At 43.7% G+C, this 21,766-nt stretch overlaps 2 protein-coding genes across 4 annotated transcripts in view; both read right to left on the bottom strand.

Annotated features, from left to right (window-relative positions):
• Nucleotides 1-14,110, bottom strand: part of LOC134459530 (neuroepithelial cell-transforming gene 1 protein-like) — a 41,726-nt gene extending 27,616 nt beyond the window's left edge. Inside the window, exons 1-2 of the mRNA XM_063211892.1 lie at nucleotides 13,839-14,110; nucleotides 1,613-1,679 (exon numbers count right to left, since the gene is read on the bottom strand). Coding sequence (XP_063067962.1) covers nucleotides 1,613-1,679; nucleotides 13,839-13,972 — 201 coding nt within the window. The 5' untranslated portion in view covers nucleotides 13,973-14,110. The remainder of the gene's footprint in view (nucleotides 1-1,612; nucleotides 1,680-13,838) is intronic.
• An 872-nt stretch (nucleotides 14,111-14,982) lies between these two features.
• On the bottom strand, nucleotides 14,983-20,819 carry LOC134460222 (testis-specific gene 13 protein-like). Of its 3 annotated transcripts, none has more exons than XM_063212676.1 (7): nucleotides 20,720-20,819; nucleotides 20,290-20,384; nucleotides 19,550-19,647; nucleotides 17,631-17,867; nucleotides 16,032-16,129; nucleotides 15,823-15,896; nucleotides 14,983-15,239 (listed from the first exon to the last, which is right to left on the bottom strand). In XM_063212676.1, the coding sequence occupies exons 1-7, from the start codon at nucleotides 20,728-20,730 to the stop codon at nucleotides 15,049-15,051; spliced, it is 804 nt and encodes a 267-aa protein (XP_063068746.1). In that variant the 5' UTR covers nucleotides 20,731-20,819; the 3' UTR covers nucleotides 14,983-15,048. The 3 variants fall into 3 exon arrangements, with proteins under 3 accessions (XP_063068746.1, XP_063068744.1, XP_063068745.1); XM_063212674.1 differs by having other exon boundaries at nucleotides 20,684-20,810; XM_063212675.1 differs by having other exon boundaries at nucleotides 16,032-16,126; nucleotides 20,684-20,808.
• Between the last annotated feature and the right edge of the window lie 947 nt (nucleotides 20,820-21,766).

Here is a 21,766-nt window from a genome sequence, read left to right as displayed (position 1 = left end):
AGGAATGGATATCGACATGATACGGAGTTTGTATGCTTAATATTTGAAACGGTGATGACATTTAAAACCGAGTCAAACGGCCATAAGCAGCATTGTAATGAAGGGTGTCGTAACCGCAGATGGAACTTTAATTTCACGACGACATTCTGGCTATAAACTCGCCCTGGCCGCTTCCCTGTTTCAGTTTAGGACCAAACAGTAACAACCAAACTAATCACAGTTCCTGCATCGGTAAAGCCAGTACTACATGTGTGAACGAAATCAACACAACAGCATGAAGGAATAATGAACAGTAACGGAAATACAGACGCGACCTGAAATCAAGCGGGAGGAATTGGGAGCCTTTCTCCGGTGAATTGTGCTGAAGCTAGATTTTGGACATGCTGGACGTTATCGCCAAATTACGATAGAAAGGGCTACCAATGTTAGCTAATATTGCTCATTACCTCATCTACACAGTTGCAGCTATCCAAAAATATACAATAGCATAATTAAATAGTATTTGAAAGAGTGATATTATCACGTTTTCAGTGAAGTGATCAGTGAAGTGGGCGGAATTTGGCGACCTTACTATAAATGTTTTTTATGTTTTTTGAAAGTTTTTTTTCTTGCCGTGTGCATAAACAGTCTGTGCTTGGCTAAAGCAACCTGCAAATGTGAAAGAGCGAATATGCACATCTATGCAAAGACAGTAAACAGAGCTTGGGTGCATTAGATTGTAATAAAGACAGAAGACATGCAAGTGTGCATGCATATAAATGATTCCAGAAACCTACAAAGGTATGCAAGAGACTTCTGCTGCAAGAGACACTCTGCAATATGAAGGTGCATGTGTGTGATTCCAAACCTTCTGCAAAATGAGTGTATGTTTGTGTGTGTGTGTGTGTGTGTGTGTGTGTGTGTGTGTGTGTGTGTGTATTATTCCAGCGAAAAGCAAGACGGACCATAATCACAAACACCCCTTTGACGCTGAGCTTTCGACCCAAAGACACGCTTTGGCAGGCAGGTTAAGCTCTTCAGGGTTTGGGGGCTTTGTGTGTGTGTGTGTGTGTGTGTGTGTGTGTGTGTGTGTGTCTGTCCATGTGAGCTTAGGGGCACGTGCAGCAGTTGTTTAACCTGTGACACGGCCAAAGCGGCGCTGCCCGAGACAGGACAGGAAGCAGGCAATCTAAACACACACACACACACACACACACACACACACACACACACACACACACACACACACACACACACACACACACACACACACACACACACACACACACACACACACACACACACACACACTTCCTGACACAACACAAATCTCTTACCCGAGATAAGCACGTGAGTAGTAGCCCCATTTAAACTCAGGGACACACAAACATGTCAGCGCAGACAATGCATAATGCACACAGTACAAACACACACACACACACACACACACACACACGGTTCGCTACTTCATATGGCACTGTAGGTGCTTCTTTGTGTTTCAAGTGTGTGTGTGTTTTCATCAAACCTGACAATCCTGTCTCGCATGCATCCATCGCCTGAAGAGAAACACACACTGACACAGACACAGACATGCACAGTGTATTATGGAAAGGAAGCAAAGTATTTGACTCACCAGACTGAAGTCCCACTGAGAGCTCGGGGTGAGGAAGGTGAACGAACTACCTCTCCGCAACGGAGGCCTGGATTGAGAGAGATGGAGAGAGAGAGAGAGAGAGAGAGAGAGACACACAGAGAGAGAGAGAGAGAGAGAGAGAGAGAGAGAGAGAGAGAGAGAGAGAGAGAGAGAGAGAGAGAGAGAGAGAGAGAGAGAGAGAGAGAGAGAGAGAGAGAGAGGGGGGGGGGATAAAAACAATTAAACAACTAACTCTGATAAGTGTTAGCAGTAGCTGATGATTAATCATCGGATGACACCATGCAGCTATTAATTAAGCTAGCCAAGGCCATCGGAAACATGCACGTGCACATGCACACACTTTATTGGAATACACAGCTCCACGTGCAACTCTACAAAAACACTGACCCCACTGGTACCAAGTCAGAGCCAAATCACTGTAATTGAACTCTGCACACAAACCATGGAAACCAGTGTGTGTGTGTGTGTGTGTCCATCCTAACACAACTAGTGTATTCATGTGTGCTGCAGTGTGAAGTGAAAGGGGCTAAAACATTTCAAAGGGCTCACACACTCTTGACAAGGCCCAGTGTTTACACTGGGAGATAAGAATTGCAGCCTGCATAGAGCACGCACGCACGCACGCGCACACCCACACACACACAGAGTCCGGATGTTATGCTCTGCTCCTTACAACAACCTGTGCAGTTAAGGCACTCCACTGCTCTTCCTCCTGTGGACTTCTAGGATTGTTTGCCGATCACACGATCACATATAATCCACCCAAGCACAAATCTGTACAGCAGAGATACATTCTTCTGTCAACACACACATGATACAACCACATACACACACACACGGGTCTGTGGTGATGTGAACAAACACACGCACACGCACACACACACACCCGCACACACACAACAAAATGAAAGTCCTACAAGTCAAGTCTGAGGTACGGTGAACATAAAAAAGACACGACACCCCCCCTATAGTAAACAGCCAAGGCCATATCTGTGAAACAGATCAAATGTTAGTCTGTACTCCCATATAAACACACATCACAAGATAAAGGTCTACAGTCAAGTCAAGAGGAACTATACAGATTACATCCTATCAACAGCATCATACAAAACATGTTGTGGCCCCTCTTTTCCCTGTGTGTGTGTGTGTGTGTGTGTGTGTGTGTGTGTGTGTGTGTGTGTGTGTGTGTGTGTGTGTGTGTGTGTGTGTGTGTGTGTGTGTGTGTGTGTGTGTGTGTGTGTGTGTGTGTGTGTGTGTGTGTGTGTGTGCCTGCACGCACGCATACAGTACTTTCCCCTATAAACATATGACATGACAAAGCAAGTCAATTCAAGAGGAACTGTGCATACGTACATCCAATTAACAGCATCATACAAATGTTTTTGTCTGTCTCTCTGAATGCGTGTGTGTGTGTGTGTGTGTGTGTGTGTGTGTGTGTGTGTGTGTGTGTGTGTGTGTGTGTGTGTGTGTGTGTGTGCCCGAGTGTCTGGTTTAGACCTATTTGCAGGGCTTTCCGCTGTCCTCCTATTATATCAGTCTCTGCCGGTAATGATGCGGGTCGCTTCTCGGCACTACAGGTAGTACTTAATTCAATAACGTGAGCATGCATACCACTCATTTGAAAAAGGACATCTGCAACAATGCAGGTATTAGAATGGGAAGACACTATTGTCACTAACCTGTCCGATTGTACATGCAGAGGTATGTGAGAAATGTCCTGGGGTGTGTGTGTGTGTGTGTGTGTGTGTGTGTGTGTGTGTGTGTGTGTGTGTGTGGCCTGAGCCCTTCCCAAGACATGAAAGAGCCATTGGGTAAGCTGTCTTGCCCAAAGACATGCGCGCACGCACACACACACATCCAATTAACACCATCATACACACGTTTGTGCTTTCTCTCTCTGTCCATGTGTGTGTATGTGTGTGTGTGTGTGTGGTCTGGTTTAGGCCCATCAACAGGGCTCTCCATTGCCCCCCTCGTCTCAGGTAAGGATGCTGGTCGCGTCTCGGCACTACAGCTAGAACTTATTAATTCAAATGAAAACTCTGACTAAGCTTCACATGCCATTTCCTTAAGTTCATCTGGTGTGTGGCGTGTCTGTTAGGTGTGGGAGATTCTCTAGCAAGTAAATGGCGTGACAGAGTCTTGTCATTTTTGGCAGCCACTACTAAGCCACATAACATAGTATGCAAAAAGCACAGACCTGTGAGGCTTGGGCAAAAGCCTTAGGGCATGGGTGGAGTGTGTGGGGTATGGGAGTGCGGTCAGGTGTGTGTGTGTGTGTGTGTGTGTGTGTGTGTGTGTGTGTGTGTGTTTGTGCGTGTGGTGTGTGTGTGTGTGTGTCCGTGTGTGTGATGCAAGTTCTGCTTGCGAAGGAGTGTGCATAAAAAGATAAGAGAAAAGGAAAAAAAGTTCTAAGACTGAATGCGCAATCCTCCCACAGACAGGGCCTGTGTGTGTGTATGTATGTGCGTGTGCGCGCCCGCGTGTGTGCCTGCGCATGTGCGTGTGACCTGAAATAGCTGTATTGTTGTGAAAATGACATTCATACCAATCAGACTGTTATTGAAAAGGGCATCCACAACAATGCACACATTAGAAATAGGAAGACACTATTAATCATCACTAATCAGTCTGATTAGGTGTGCAGTGGTATGTCAGATATGTCCTGAGGTGTGTGTGTGTGTGTGTGTGTGTGTGTGTGTGTGTGTGTGTGTGTGTGTGTGTGTGTGTGTGTGTGTGTGTGTGTGTGTGTGTGTGTGTGTGTGTGTGTGTAGGTAGGTAGGTGTGTGTATGTATTGTATCTGTTTGAAGGAAAGAGCAGCATTTGCTTTTACCCATGTGAACACTGAACATCATGCATACCATTCATACTAAACTGTCATTGAAAAAGGACATCTGCAACAATGCAGGTATTAGAATGGGAAGACACTATTGTCACTAACCTGTCTGATGGTATGCAGTGGTATGTGAGAAAGATCCTGAGGTTTGTGTGTGTGACATGTATGTGTGTGTGTTTGGTCTAAGTCCTTCCCAAGACACGAAAGAGGCATCCGGTAAGCTGTCGTGCCCAAAGGCGCGCGTGCGTAAGCGCGCATACACACACACCCTCACAGAGCTTGACTTCTGCACCCTACACAGTCTCACAAAGAGTCACACTGTTATCTCCGGGTAGTTTGCCCGTTAATTTGATTATTGTCCCTTGTTAGATTTGCGGCGCTGATCAATTGCCACACCTGTGGCTTGGGGAGGAGCGGCGCCTATAACTGGAGGGTGGATGACCTTTCCTCCTTCTCCTCCGAGCATCCGGCCTGTCGCTTCCCCTGTGCGCTGACTACCGTGCTTTTGCTTCACCTTTGCTGGCTTTTTGAAAGCGTTTTTGGTTCTGTTTTACAAGGAGCTCGGCTCCTCGTTCTGTTTCACCCCTAGACTCCATATAATAAATATCTTTACTATACCGTTTTTCCGTTTTGTGTCCCTTTTATGTTACGTTTTGTAACATATTGGGGGCTCGTCCGGGATATTTCCCCCCCTAGACCTCTCGCATCCCCTCGCACCTTTTTGTAGTCTTGTTCGCATTTTGGCCGTGCCGTGTTTTCCCCAGTTTTTCCCCGTGGTGAGTTCCCCGTATCGCTTTTGGGCTGGGGTGTGTTGTTTTTCCTTTTCTCAGTCGTTTTTGTGGCTATCCCAGGAGGGGGCTCCCTGAAGCCTCGAGCTGGGTATGCCAAAGAAGAAACGCAGTCAGTTAGGCTCTTGTTTTCTCTCTTTTACAGAGTAGGAGTAGAGTAGGATCCACCCTTACCCAGGTATTTTTCACTCGCCACTTGTCCCCCCAATGCACGTGCCAAACTGCCTGTTTTTTGGGAAGTTTGTTTTTTTGTGGTCATGTCTGCACATCCGTGCCTGTCTTAATTGACCACCTGTTGCTACTTAATTGTAGCTTGTTTGCTACTTAATTGTAGCTTGTTTGTAGCTCCAGTTCAACGCCTATTTGGCCTTGACTTGCTGCTACTTGGCTCGGGAGCATTTAGTTAATCTGTGTGCCTGTTTTAGTTGCCGGTTTGTTATGCACACTCAAATTGCTGCGACTATCCGTGATTAATCAGTTGTTCGTTATCATTAGTAATCATGGCCGCCATCAAAGGTTTTGTTGAATCCCCGTCACGCACTAAACTGCATCGTTTTAGCAAACCCGAATTGTTGGAAGTGGCCAAACAATACAACATCGCGTTAGACACTGAGGAGCAGAAGACCAAAGATAGCATTAAAAGGAAACTCTTCGACGTCTTCGCCGAAACTGGGGTATTGCCACCTCGTACGCCAGTCAAAAACACATCACCGACTTCTCCCTCCGCTCCGCATAGTCCCTCTGAAACTATCCGTCTGCGAGAGTTAGACCTCGAGCAGCGACGTTTAGAGTTAGAGACAGAACTTGCAAAACAGCGACTAGAGTTGGAGCGTGACCGCCTAAAATTAGAAGCGGAAAAGAGCAAAAACAAAACTGTCTTTGACGTGGCGAAGAATATCAAATTGGTGCCCCCCTTCTCTGAGACTGACGTTGAGTGGTATTTTCCGCACTTTGAGAGGGTTGCAACTAACTTTGCGTGGCCAAAAGATCAGTGGGCCTCTCTCCTCCAGTGTGTTTTGACTGGGAAAGCCCAGGAAATTTACTCGTCTCTCCCAGTTGCGAATAGTGTCATCTACGCCGATGTAAAAGATGCCATTCTGCGCGGTTACCAGTTAACCCCCGAGGCGTATCGCCAGACATTCCGTAAGCTCCGAAAGAAAGCGGATCAGACATATGTCGAGTTTGGCCGGAAGAAGGAAACTTCGTTTGATTGGTGTGCTGTAGTCAAAGCAGATGACCGAGCAAAACTACGCGAGTTAATTCTTCTCGAGGAATTTATCGACTGTTTGCCGCCTTCTGTTGCAACACATGTCAGTGAGCAGAAACCGAAAACCCTGTCCGTTGCATGTGTCCTGGCGGATGAGTACACTCTCATCCACCAGGACCGTGCCTATGCCAGACCTCGCCCACCGTCTCCTGTGTCTAGTAATCGCAATGGCACAACGTCGCCGTCTGTACCGTCCGATAAGCCAGGCTGTTTCTACTGCAGTAATTCTGACCATGTCATAGCTGATTGCCCTAAATTGATGTGCAAACGTGCGAGAGATGGTAACACTAAGAGTGCTGGTTTGGTGCACACACTTTCGCCCCTACAGCGTTGTTCCGATAATGTCACAACCGTAGACGAATCTTTGTATGAACCATTCCTGTTAGAAGGGACCGTGTCCGTGTCCGGTGTCTCTCCAGTGCCAGTACGCATGTTACGCGACACCGGTGCGAATCAAACTATCCCTCTACAGGGGGTCCTGCCATTGTCAGCGCGCACTGCCACAGGCAGTAGCGTGCTGGTTCGTGGCATTGGAAAGGGGGTATCCAAGATGCCTCTCCACCGTATTTTATTGCGGTCTGACCTTGTTAGTGGCGAAGTGACTGTTGCTGTCCATAACTCTTTACCCGTCCCAGGCGTCACACTAGTGCTGGGTAACGACATTGGTCGTGGTAAAGTGTTTAGCTGTGATGCGCCGCTCGAAGTAGTGACCACATCGTCGGTATCCGACACGCCCGATCAGTGTGCGCGCGAGCATCCTGGTGTGCTTTCCGCCAATGTAGTGAAGCGTGCCCAAGCTAGAAAGGCTGTCGAGTCCAAAGCGGACCCAGACGTCGTTCTAGCTGACACATCCATGTTGAAGCCAGAGGCGTGCGTTAGGCTCAAGGAAAAGGTCCTAAAAGCAAAATTGTGTTCGATTCGGCAATCCCGAAATTACTGCACGACGGCCCTGACTTGTCTTTGTCCCCATCTGAGCTGTTTAAGCACCAAGAAGCTGATGAGTTTCGTAACCTGTTTTGGTATTCTGGTTTTGGTGGTTCTGGTTCTGGCGTTAATGCCTGTTCCGGGTTCTGTATTCCAGGCCAGATACCTTGGTCCTTACAGTGTCGAAAGGAAACTGTCTGATGTGAATTATGTGATTGCTACTCCTGGTAAGCGCTTCAGTTCTCGCGTTTGCCATATAAACATGCTGAAGCCTTATCACACTCGTGCGCCGCGTGATTCACCCGTTGTCCTACTCTCCGCAGTAGCTGGGAGTAAGGATGTTGACACGGCCCCCTTGCGCTGCGTTGTCCGGGGCCGACTAAAGAATTCAGAGATGTTGGCAGCGCTGCCAACCAATTTGACACATTTGACTGTGCAACGTTGTCATGCCTGTAAAATGTTTGCCTGTTGGTGCATAACAGCATGCATTCCTTGCATGCTATTATGCACCTTCCCATTTCTATTCTGATGTTTCTATTCTGTTTTTTTTGGCGACTATGGTCGCCATAATTGTGGTGGGGGTGTTACCTCCGGGTAGTTTGCCCGTTAATTTGATTATTGTCCCTTGTTAGATTTGCGGCGCTGATCAATTGCCACACCTGTGGCTTGGGGAGGAGCGGCGCCTATAACTGGAGGGTGGATGACCTTTCCTCCTTCTCCTCCGAGCATCCGGCCTGTCGCTTCCCCTGTGCGCTGACTACCGTGCTTTTGCTTCACCTTTGCTGGCTTTTTGAAAGCGTTTTTGGTTCTGTTTTACAAGGAGCTCGGCTCCTCGTTCTGTTTCACCCCTAGACTCCATATAATAAATATCTTTTCTATACCGTTTTTCCGTTTTGTGTCCCTTTTATGTTACGTTTTGTAACACACACACACACACACCTGTCACTTGATGGTCAACATAGTGTGTTTGTGTTTGTCTGTGACTAGAGATGAATGCAGGAAGCACTTAATGGAAGAATGCACCGTAAGCATCCTGAGAAGCTCACAGTAATAACACTGTTCATCTGGCCAACACACACACACACACACACACACACACACACACACACACACACACACACACACACACACACACACACACACACACACACACACACACACACACACACACACACACACACACACGGTCCTGGGCGCCTCTACAGGGCACTGAGCACATACAAAGGAATGAAGTCTGGTATAGGCATCACACACACACACAGACACACACACCCCAAATGATTGGAAGGGTCCACCTTGACGATATGCGTTCAATAGAACACACACACACCCATAAGATGACACAATACAGACCTGCGTACGTGTCTGCACTTCTATGCACATATATTACACATCTCCGCCGCCTCTGCACACTCGATGACAGTTTGAAATCAAATGACTCTTTGACCTTGGGGTGACTACTAATGACGCATTAAATACAGTATCATACCTGACTGTGTTTGTTTATTCAGCCACTATAAAGTACATTCTCTTTCCAAATTCAATATACCAACCAAAGTTTATAAATCAGAATTTGCCTGATGATTGGTGTGAAAATCGGCCCCTGCTGATCGGAGGGGCCTTCTGGCGCATGTTTAAGTGTAGAAACACCTCAACACGACCACGCACCCCTCTGTCTTCCACAATCACACATCATCATACCAACAGTCTTAACCATGTGAAGCAATTCATGCAACATGTCAATCATGCACACTTGGGAGTGTTAGGACTTTGACATCAGTCAACTCTTTGATCTTTGGAACAGCATTGTATGCCATCAGGGCACTAAATTAACACCTGCCAAGCGGCCAAATTTCAGTTTAGTTGGTAGAAAAGGCTGACATTTCACACTGTGACCCTGTTTGGCTTGTAAGACTAACTACTAGCCATTTTAACTGGTGACAAAAAAACGTTCATTCAGAGCCCTGATATCACTATTGTAACATGTGCCAGCTGCACATTTTACCATTTTTATTCTATTCTATTTATTAATTGAATTGAATTGAGAGACATTTGTCCATCTGCTGGCTTGCTCCAGTCCTCCGAACTAACATTCTTATATTCAAGTTAGGCTAAACTACCATACAATTCAATGCCTACCCCAAAACGTAGAACTAGGATATTACACTTGAATGAAATTAGTATGAGGGTATGGTACGGCTAGTCCCATCATGCTTCCCTGACGTCCCAGGCCTAAAACATAAAATACAGTCTATATCTGATGGCTAACATTGAACAATCTTCATGATTGTGTGAAGGCCACTGAGCTGATTGGTGGAATGATGTCTAAAAATCCTACGCACCATCTCCTTGAAAACTCTGGAAATCCCTGATCCTGTCCTCTAGTAAAGCTGTGGTATGTAGACAGGTAGAGTCAACACATGGTGGGGCTTAAGTATACTCTCTAAAAACAGGGGTTTCCCACCTCTGGGTGTAACTCAGTGGGAATACATGACAATACTGTATTCTGTACATTGGGTGTATCTGTGTTTGTGTGTGTCAATGTAGACAGCAAGAACAAGAGTTTAGCGAGACTAGTAAGCGACTTAGTTCACACACACACACACACACACACACACACACACGGCATTCCAGCCCTGCAGAAACATGCAAAGGGGCCTTTTTACTGTAAACGGAGAACTTGAGAAGAGAGAGCGAGAGAGAGGAGTGGCATCAGTCTCTTTCATTTTCACAGGAACACCTTTTCACGTCACAGGCGGGAAAGCACCCGAAAATAGAAACTCATTCGCTGCTAATCCCCACATGAATTTTTGGTTGAAGAAAAAAGGAATGTCAACATTCCTGGAGTTGTCTGCCTGTGGTGTGTGCACGCTTTAAATCACAGGTGTCATATAGGTCACGGATGGGCAACTTGAGGCCAGGGGGCCCGCCTCCTCACTCAATGTGGCCCATAGATAAAACAGTAGGACTCATTTTAACAAATAATGGCCATATATTTTCTTAAATACTACTGAATCAATCTTCCGTAATTTTACTGTTGGCCAACAGAGTAGACCTACACTTCCAAACAATGGGCAGCAGTCAGTGAACAACCAACTGCACCTCACACTCTCCTCGATGTAAAAAACGTGGCCCTCCTCATCATCATTAAAGTTGCCCATAGGTTATAGTTTCTCTTTTGCAACGGACGTCATCATGATGGATGGATCCCTCAAGTCTCAAGCCATCTGCCTTTACCTCTTCTCTTAGCAGGACCCGTTTATAGGAAATGCTTTACACGTAAACTGTGCCTGTGACGGTGTTAAAACGTTTGAAGAGTCCAGGATGGGGTAAAGCGCAATTGAGTTGGCAGGAAACCGTTTCAGCTCAGTTGAGAATGAGAGTGTGAAAATACAGGAGAAAGCATTAAATACAGGATGAAGCATTAAACTAGAAAGTGGCACAGGAAACTGTGTGTGTGTGTGTGTGTGTGTGTGTGTGTGTGTGTGTGTGTGTGTGTGTGTGTGTGTGTGTGTGTGTGTGTGTGTGTGTGTGTGTGTGTGTGTGTGTGTGTGTGTGTGTGTGTGTGTGTGTGTGTGTGTGTAAAATTCTGGGAACTAAGTCATGTAAGTAAATGTTGGTGTAGTGTAGAGTAAACACCTGACAAATACCAACCAGACATACTACTAGTACTGCGTCATTAACATTCACCCAAATGTCAAAAAGTCATTGATTTCAAATATGTAGGCTTTGAGCTTTGTTGTAGGATGGAGCTTTGTCATTGTGTGTGTGTGTGTGTGTGTGTGTGTGTGTGTGTGTGTGTGTGTGTGTGTGTGTGTGTGTGTGTGTGTGTGTGTGTGTGTGTGTGTGTGTGTGTGTGTGTGTGTGTGTGTGTGTGTGTGTGTGTGTGTCGTCATCACTTGTTGGATTGACGGGTAACTTAGAGCTTTGTGCGAGGAAGTATTTTTAGATTTGAGGACTCTTCCGATCATTTCAGGGTGTGTTACAGACTTATTTGAGTGAAGATTTCAATTGTACAGTATACGTCCTGAGGTGTGCGTGTGTGGGTGTGTGTGTAATCCTCCAATAAAACAGTCCTCCAGACATTGAGTCAACAGCAGTGGCTTCTTGCTAAGTTGATCAATAGCAAAGAGTGAAGCAAGCTCCCCGGCAGTCACGTTACTGTTGGAAAACACTCCAAACCTACTTGTACAGTGTACACTGGCCGATGGATCGACCAGCATAGTGTGGTCTATAGTCACGCACATTCAACTGAAAGGGGTATAGATTTTGTCAGACGAAAACACTGGTAGTGTGTGTCCTATCTTGAATCAGTTATTCAAACAAGGTTTCAGCTATTCCAGTACAGGCTTACTTTGACACACACTTTACAAACCGCCTGAGCCAGGCCGGCTAGACTAAAACCAGAGAGACAGGATAATCCTAGAAGCTCTGCAGAGACCATTGTTCAGCCACCCCTGAAAACTCACTCACGATGACCAATGGTGTCTGAAATGTGCAAATATTGTTTTCAAAAAATGCTAGTGTCTTGGCCTATATAATGAACTCAATACAACTCAAGTTCGAGAGAATAGCTCAACAAATAAGACTGGCATGCACATGCACACAAACACTTCTGTAAGACTTTACACAGACACACACAGACAGACAGGCAGACACACCCTTTTCTATTCAGTAGCATCAAGTTTGAACAGGCATCAACACATCTGCTGCAAGTGGACAAGACCAGCAGATTGAACAAAATGGAATAACAGGCCAAACAAATGAAAACCTGCACCGCCCACACACACACAGACAATCAGACACTACACGTGCAGTGGAAACCAAACCAAACGACAACACAGACAGTAATTTCAATAGCCCCATACCACACGACCCTGCCCTACAGAGGCCATGTTTTCCCATGTTGTTAACCTTGTCCAAGGTCACAGGGAGCGGGCAAAAACATTGGCACGGGCCATGGAAATCTGTGTTCAGGGGAGGGGGAAACTGGCATCGGCTGCCAACAAAAACCCCCACCATGTTATTCTTTCTCCTCAAAATATCATAGTGTTGCCCTCCGCTTTTGACCCCATGTTATGTCGCTGGGGGGGACTGGGGAGATAATGCTGTGCTGTACTGTTATTATGGAACATTTCAGGGCTGGTACACATGCATAACTCTAAATCTTTGGACTTTTAAAAATGTCAGTCAAACCCAGTCCCATCAATATATTCAGCCTTTGTGCAAAAGTTAAACAAAGTCTGGCCTGTATGTAAGAGGTCAGGATGACATTAGCCCTTGGTGTGTGTGTGTGTGTGTGGTGTGTGTGTGTGTGTGTGTGTGTGTGTGTGTGTGTGTGTGTGTGTGTGTGTGTTTATGCACACGCATGCACGCTGCTTTTCTGTACAATCAACTCTGTAAACACAGCCCTCTCGTATCTCCGTGGCAATGGCGATATTGAGGTCCCAACTCATCATACATGATGTTATGTTTGTTTGGCTCCAGCGTCAGCTGAGTGGGAGAATGTAGGCCATACCGGCACATGAGTTCATATATGAACACAGTTAACAAAACACGTCTTTATTTACCGTCCTAGGATCGATAAGACAGGGCGTAGTATACTCTCATAATCACATGATTCCATCCCATGCACATGATCACACAAACGGTCGATGTGATCCATGCATGCCACAGAAATGGGTATGTGGTGCCACCGTGTGGACAAGGCTAAATCAACAGTAAAAAAGGAAACTATCTTCATAGGATAAGCAGAAGTATAGCCCAATGTGTTACCACGGTGGACAAAATGATAAATTACGTTTACGTGTGATAGTTCTGGCTGGGCCGCTTCAATGGCCCAAATAATTAGGCAAGCTTACTTAATTTTGCAGGAGCTGAACTTCGTCATACTACAGTTACACTACATCGCACTAAAGCCACCAAACTAACATACCCTTTCTTCTTCCTGTGGTGTTATAGAGATGGATGCAGTGCCATAGTGTACACACAATTTCAGAGATTCACCGATAGGCGACTGCACAATACAACTCATGCCTATGTTTTAGCATTGACGCTAGACCAAACAACAACACACACAGCACTACTCCTCACTCACTAGTGCACTAGAGCTAGCTCCAACAATGCATCCTCGTTCTGCTAAATTTAAAATGACACGATAACATCCACCACAAAACTGCACTCCGAAGCTAAACTTCATCTGCTAGCCTAGCTAACTTTGGTTTGCTATTCATGTCACATTCGTCTATCAGACTCAGCTAAAGAACATCCCCATTACGGGATGGATGATGCTACGACGAGCAAAGTAACAACAAACTGCTATTATCAAAGTGTTTGAGTAACATGATGCACAACAATTAAACCAGACTCCTCAAAGTCCCCCGCCTCACCGTTTCGCATTGTTATTGATCTCGGGGGACGTTTCTGTGTCCAAGACGGTGGAGTTCCTCTTCTTGCTCTTTCTTCTTTTCGGCAGCGTATTCAGCTCCGGAATCTCGAATTGTGGCTCTGTCGTTTCCTCCATTGAAAATATTGGACGTAATTCAGTGCAGAGTTAAACTTCAAGATTATATTTTACAATGTAGGGGCGAATTTTGACCAAATAAATTGCAATTGTGCAGGGGGGGCAAAATTCAAACCGATGCGGACGGAAGTTTGAATATGGCGGAAACATGTGTAATGACCAATGAGAAAAGACCTGAGGCAATGGTTGCCGTGGAGACCAGAATTTATGGGCGGAGTTAATATACCCCGATAACAAAAGGCAGAAGGGCATTGAACTTTCAGGTCAAGCTCTTTTTGAAAGTTTTATTGTGTGGAGACCTCCCACTCGTGGCTGTTGGTATGCTCTGCCAGTTTCTTTGAACTTAAGTTTGTTCATACAATCTGGTTTTCGAAGGTATATGGCGTGTTACATTATTGTGTGTGTTCTAACCATTGAGAGTAAATAGAATGGAGGCCAAAATTCTATTTCATTGTTGAAGCCAAGTTGGAGCCAAGGTTGGACCCAAAAAGACCAAAAAATGGCCAAATCCCATTCATTCCTATGAGAGACATAAAACCCTGTATCTCCCTTAAATGCCACTCCAGGGGGATCATTTTTCGCTCAACTAGTAGGTCCCCTTGCTCTCCAACTTACCAGGGTGGTGATTTTTTGTGGTGATGTTTTATTTTAGAGAGATATTAAAAGTTAAATTGACCAATGAGCATCAGAACATGGTTTGATTGACCGTTAGAAGTCTTGTTGTTGTCCAATCAGCACCTGCGTTTGGCGTTGCTAAGGTGGAATGTAAGTTGGAATGTTCCCAAATCTGGCTTCAAAGCGTTGAATGGCAAATAGCGTTGATTTGGCGTCCATTCTATTTACTGTCAATGGTTCTAACAGAGTAGGACCTAAAATAAACCAAGGCCGTCTGGCTGCCCTACTGGCTGCAGTAGCCCTTAGGCCTACATGATTTTGTTGCATAGGCTACATGCATTTCTCAGACACATTTGTGCACTGTTTTGTTAAAGAGCCACAAAACAACAGCCTCATCATTGACAATAGAAGATAGAATATTTATTGAGTGGTAATAACACATTTTGGTCAGCTTTAGAGGATCACAGTGCATTGACTCTTTGTGCAGATCCATAGCTGCTCTCCACTTTCCAGATGGAGGCCTGCCCCTGCTTGAATGCCCCCACACCAGGCACAGTCACCGATGGCACTTCTTCAATCAGAGCGGAGATGGTCAGTGGTTCTTTCAAATAGTTGCTGTCCTTTTTGACATCGCCACAGTCTGTCTCATGGTCTGCAAGGGATTGCAAGTGGAGGCTATAACTTAGATTTCTAAGTTGCAGTTGAAGTATTTATTGTTGCTTAGGTCTTCTTCTCCAAATATTTAATACTTAATTTATTCATTAAATTGCAAACTGTTCAAGCCAAATAGGCTAGGAATACAGAATACAGTATAGAAAACAGTGAGATAAAGGCAGCGAGGAGGTAGGCCTGCCGCAGAGACCCCTATGACAGACCCCCTTGTCCTATTTGCAGGGCTGGCGCTAGGCATAGGCAGTCAATAGGGCGCTAAATGTCTTGGGGGCGCCAGAAACAATAGAAGTCTCACAAAATTACAACATCAAGTGAAATAAAACATTAAACTTTACATTGACTTATTATTCATGGGCACTCAGAATTATGTACACAGTACAGTACAATGTCATGTTTACAGACGTCAATTTCTAAATGTCCAAAAAGAGAAGGGGGTGCTCGCCCAGGGCACCAAATTGACTAGAAGCGGCCCTGCCTATTTCTTCCAATCCTCTCCCAACCTGTAGGGTGACTGAACAAATATGACTTAGTGTTGCTTTAAAGCTCAGTTTGCATAGGCCTACCATATTTGACCACCCGTTTTTTACATCTCTTTCTCCTCCTCTCAGAATTTTGCATGGCGTCACTTGGTACAATGCTGCAGGGAAGACAAACAAACAAACAAAAATATGTACTCGTCAATTTACATGTTGTGAAATATTGAGCGTGGAGTTTTTCTCTATCGCACTTGCAATTCATGCTGTTGCATCATCCTGTTCAGTATTGGCCATACCTGCCCGTTGAGGCCTTTTCCTGTTTTTTGGACTCAGATGATACCGGACGTATCAGGGGTGGCAACTTACATGAGTTGATTCCCTTGGCTCTCTCCTGCTGAAGGAAAAAAAAGGTAACACTTTAGAATAATGGATGCAAAAAAGCATTATAAAGACTTAATAAATAATTAACTATTGATGAACAAAACATTAACAAACGTTTGTAAATGACTAGGAAATGTAAACAAATGCTTGTAAATGACTAGGAAATGCTATTTTAATATTTTATATTTATCAAACATTTACAAGTTGCTTGTAAATGAATAAAATACTCTGTTATAAGGTATGTAAAATCTTGAATATATTATTTGTAGATATTTTATAAAGCATTAATAAAACTTAGTTAATAATAAAAACATTTGTTAATGTTTTATTCATCATTAGTTAATTATTTACTGAGTCTTTACTAAGGAACATTATTATAAAGTGTTACCAAAAAAAAACAAAGCTCAAAGATAGTAATTTGAGACTTTTCTTTGTTTTGTGTGTGTGGTTTTTTTGTTTTGTTTCTTTAACCACAGGATGTGAGCTGACAGAAATTAAGATAGGAATTTGTCATGAGGTTAACAACTGTATTCCGTCTATTTTATTTAGCAGGTAATAATATGACTAGTAGCCTATTCATAGTGGATTGCGCTTTACATGCAGGCTGGACGAACTAATTGATTAATTCAAAAGAAAGTAAATAAATCAAACAAAGACACATGAGCTACACGGACTTGCTGCCACGTCTGTTCACCAGAAGGCAATACGCAATAAAAGGATAATGTTCACCATTTCACACAAAATAGCCATTACAACAAACACATGATAAGCTGAAAAGATGTCTAGCACCCAACAGTTTGAGAAGAGGAAGTTAGTAACACCCAAGAGGTTGTTGTTCACTGCTATCTTTTTCTACATAGCCTCTGGCAAGCCATGGTGCTACCACAGTAGCCTAATGGTGATACAATACCAGATTTATGACTGTAATGAGAACCATTTGGACGTTGGTAGTGCTGGAGGGGTGACTGCTGATCTCTATCTCTGTCTGAATACCTATTCTTTCTCACCTCTTCTTTACCCTGCCTCAGGTGGTGACAGATGATGACTGAAACTGAGCTTTCTTTTCCCACAATACAAAACAGTGTTTTACTTTCTCTCCTTTCCTTTCTGTTTTTGGTCAGTCAGTCAGTCAGGAATGTCTGCTGTTGTAGTAGTGTAGAATAGAATAGACTGGAATGTCTTTTATTGTCACTACCCATGTACAATGACCTATACACAGTTCTGACTCATGGTATGTACCAGTATTATGTAGGTCTCAGTTCCACTGGCAATGAGCAATAAGGACAATGAGCAATACGTACGAGGCCACTTTTCCACCTTGGCATTGATCTATCTGTCTGTCCCTCCGTTTGTCTGGTCGTCCATCCATCCTTAATCTATACCATATTTTTTCGCATCTTTGAGTGTCAAGAAAAGCACCATAAAACCTATGTATGTATAATCATTATCATTGTTGTTGTTGTTGTTGTTGTTGTTGTTGTTGTTGTTGTTGTTGTTGTTGTTATTACTCTCACCTGCGGCAGGTGTGGTGTGCAGGTGTTGGTGGGCAGGTATTTGCAGGGGCTGTAGAGCCACATTGCCTGGCTGCAGTTGCCCATGGCGACGTGCAGGGGGTTGTAGGCGATGAGCAGGGCGGTGCGCTCCTGGTTGAACTCGGAGGCCTTGTACATGAGCGTGACGCGGCAGCGCTCCAGCACGCTGCGCTCCTTCTCCTCCGCCAGGCGACGGCACTCGCGCTGTTCATCCACCAGCTGCAGTAGTAAAATGCAATTTAATACAATGCAGTGCAATAGAAGAGAATAGCATAGAATATAGAATAGAATAGAATAGAGCAGAATAGAATAGAATAGAATAATATTTGAGCATCATTACATTACATTACATTGCATTGCATTTGGCAGACGCTTTATAACCAAGGCGACTTTCAAAATAGGACATATTCAAGCCAACATCACAAGCAAATACAATGTGCACAGGAGATATACAGAACAATAAGTGCAGTTGCAGAGGGGTTAGTTTTTTTTTTTTTTTTTTTTTTTTTTTTTTTTTTTTTTTTTAAATTAAAGAGTAAATAACGAGTACACACACACATCATCATTGAACATCAAACAGACACGGTAGGGCAGGAAGCACTGTGCAAAAGGTAGGGTGAACTATGGTAAATTGGGACACTTTTGGTAGATCGCAAAAAAACCCCACTTTAAGTTTAAAATACACCAACATTTAGTAATTGTGTGTCTTCATATGGGTCTTGGGTACATTTCCATGTAGGAATTAGTTTTTAAAGTATAATATTTTATAATATATTAACATTTAAAGACAGTGAGACACCAACTTCGTTATGAGAAAATGCTATGGTAATTTGGGACACCCTTTAATGTAAAATGGGACAGTCTGTTTGATTATCATTATTTTTGCGCAAACTGAAATAATAATACAATTTTTCTCTTGTTAACAGTAGACTAGGATCTTAACTATTTAAAAAATGATATAACATCCCTGAAACATTTCCATTTCAAGAGAATATTGAAGGAGTAAGGCATGTGTGACTGTGGCCATGTCCATTAGCATGTGGGATGCATATTACAATATAGGCCTATGGCGAGCTAATATGCTATGCTAACAGCTAACAGAAGCCCATTCTGTTGCTATGAGAAAACTGTCCCATTTTAGCTTAAAATATTGTCCCAAATTAGCTCACTCCACTTTACTTACTAAAATTATGTCTCCTTAATTAAGTAAAGACAGATGTCTAAATGTTTTGATATTGAGTTAAACCTTTAGTAAAACAACATGTATTTCAATCATATTTTGTACCATATAATCACTAATTCAGTCATAATATCCTTATGATCTGATAGCATAATCGACATGTCAGCTAGCTCAACTGACAGGTGTTGGATCCACTGTCACTTCAAACCTTTGCTCATTCCTTTTATGATACTTAACACCAAATAAAATTATTGTTCCTTATACATGACAGTTGCAGTAACAAGATTACATCCCATTTTGCAATTGGCTGCTAATATTTAGAAAGAAAACAACACAAAACCTTATTTGTCCCAATTTGGCTGATGTCCCAAATTACCTTAGTTCACCCTATGTATTATAAGCTTTTCTTTAGGGGCTTTGTTTGGTAGGACAGTATGAGATGGTGACAGGAAGTGAGTGGGAGAGGACTGAAAATGGAATCAAACCCACAGCCAAGGCCTTACTGTTATGATTTAAATAGAGTAGAGATCATGTTTGTTCAACGTTACGGCTACAGGAAGTTACAGGAACGCTACAGGAAGTTTTCTTTTCTTCCAGCCAAACAGCTTTCATCTGCATTTGGCCAGTTGGCTGGTGTTAATTTAGAGCCCTGCTTATACGCCTCTGAGTTGTCGAGTACATGTAGGCCTATGTATGAGTTTGGTGAGTAGAGGAGTCTGACCCTGATGATTGAAGGCCTTGTAGGAGGTTCTGTGAGCTGAGCCAGCTTTGATTTGGACTGCGCCCTGAGGATGTTCCAGATCTCCCGGGAATCTAAAACTGGTATTAAAAAGAAAATGTCCGTTTGGTGAAAAATTGTGAAACAAACTTTTCCCAAACAATTTGAACAACCAGGACATTCATCAATCTCCATATGAAAATCATAAAACTAACAACAGAGAGAAATAATGATTTAAAAAAACAGACAGCCAATAGCTTTGAAATTTGACAGCGAACAGAGTCTAATGGTGAAGCTGGGCCAATCATCCATGGCAAACACTTTCCCCCCACAGGCCACCCTGCAGAGACCATTTCAAAAGGGACCAATTTGCCTGCCCCCACACTTTTCAGAGGAGAGCAGTCTTTCTCTCTCTCTTTCTGTGTCTCTCTCTTTTTCTCCTTGCACGTAGCCTACATAGGTCTCCTTAGCTTCTGAGAAATGGTACAATAAGCAGAGAAGAAAAGGCCTGTCTGTCGCCATGGTAACTGACTAGGGGCTGCCTGTCTTTACCTTGTTGGCTAAGGATTGAGTGAGACCACACACTCTTCTTCTGATGCCAGTAAATGTATTGAAAAACAACATTTTGGTCATTTTTCAGATTTTAAGTAAAGTGAATAGATTTTTAGACTGTCCTTGTCTTGATGATTGGACTGAACGAAGTCATCAGTCACCATGGTAGTTTTGTGCTGTCTATGATCTACCTTTGTGGAACGCCTCCTGGCCCACAAGGCTGATGACCTCATTGTTGCCCGCACGCTGGAGCAGAGCATCCAGGAACTTGTTCCCTATAGCATTTCTGAACAACAAACAGACAGACAGGCAGGCAGGACAGGGAGAGACAGGCACAGGTGAGACACAGAAAGACATGTGAAAGAGAGAGAGATGGGCAGGCAGACATAGAAATGTAAGTATACAGGTAGACAGACAGACAGGACAGGGTGAGAGACAGGCAGATGAGGGGTGAGAAAGAAACAGATGAGATATGGACAGACAGACAGATAGAGATACACAATTGATGAAGGCAATTCAGAAAGTTGTATAGTTTTAAGAAAAACTCAAAGCCAACAACAAATTCATCAACTAAACTGTTCTCACTTTTCAAATTTCATACTGGGTTTGTTTGTTTCTTACTGTCTTGCCATATTGTTGTCTTCTTGTTTGTCTGCAGAAGAATGAAGGATGCCAACTCTCACAGACTCAAAATCAGTACTGAGCACATTTTGGAACAGAGGCCGTAGAATGTAGATTGGGAATGCAACTGTTGCTGTGCAACCTGACATCATAATGGACTGAGGTCCTCATGGCAGCACTACCAGAGAGACTGGATAATACTCCTAGAATCTGGCACTAGTTATTACACTTGGCTTTGGTCCTCATTCAAACTACAAAGCTATATGATAGCCATATCAATAGCAGCATTATTATTTGTGTAGCACATTCAATGTGCTTGAAAAAGAAAAGAGAAAGAAGAAAAAGTATATTGGATATTATTATCTAAAGAAAATGTAAATAAACCCACAAATTAATCAAAAGCAAATGAAAATAAAGCGGATAATTGCAGCCAGGCTGAATACTTTCTTTTTAAAGCATGTCTCTGTTGTGGCAGTTCTAATTTCAACAGAATTCTGCAGCCAGCATTTGGCAGCATAATGGCTATAAATGCCATTCCACCCTGTCTAGATGTTACCCTGGGCAAAACCCACTGAGGACCTATGGCATCTTTTAGGATGATATTGCTCTATCACAGAGGTGGGAACGCTTTTTTGAATTGAAGGGGCCACTTCAAATGTTATGAAGTCCTCCAAGGGCTGTATCATGAACACAAGCCAGGATTTCCATCTCCACTTTAGGCCTAGGCTATATTGAAGATGGCTGTCTTTACAACAGACCCCACCTTCACTAGGCCCCCTGAAAAGAGGCATAATAAACTTAATTGTATTGCAAATGTGATTTCTAAGAATTCTTTGAATGTGTCATATTTCATGTGAAACTTCATAACATTAAAATTGTATCGGGGTCCGGGTAAGATGGCCTCAAGAGGCGTTAACAAACCTCAAGACATAGGTTCCCTACTCTCTAGCATATCTGCTATACATGAATAGGGCCCCTAGACCATTGAGCGACTTATGAGCTTCCCTGTGCCACTGGGAAACTAGGGAATCTATGGGATTCTTCAAT

The sequence above is a fragment of the Engraulis encrasicolus genome, chromosome 12 (genome assembly GCF_034702125.1).
Source record: "Engraulis encrasicolus isolate BLACKSEA-1 chromosome 12, IST_EnEncr_1.0, whole genome shotgun sequence".
NCBI lineage: Eukaryota > Metazoa > Chordata > Actinopteri > Clupeiformes > Engraulidae > Engraulis > Engraulis encrasicolus.
The sequence above is the reverse complement of the archived record's forward strand: the minus strand, read 5'-3'. Positions and strand labels throughout refer to the sequence as shown.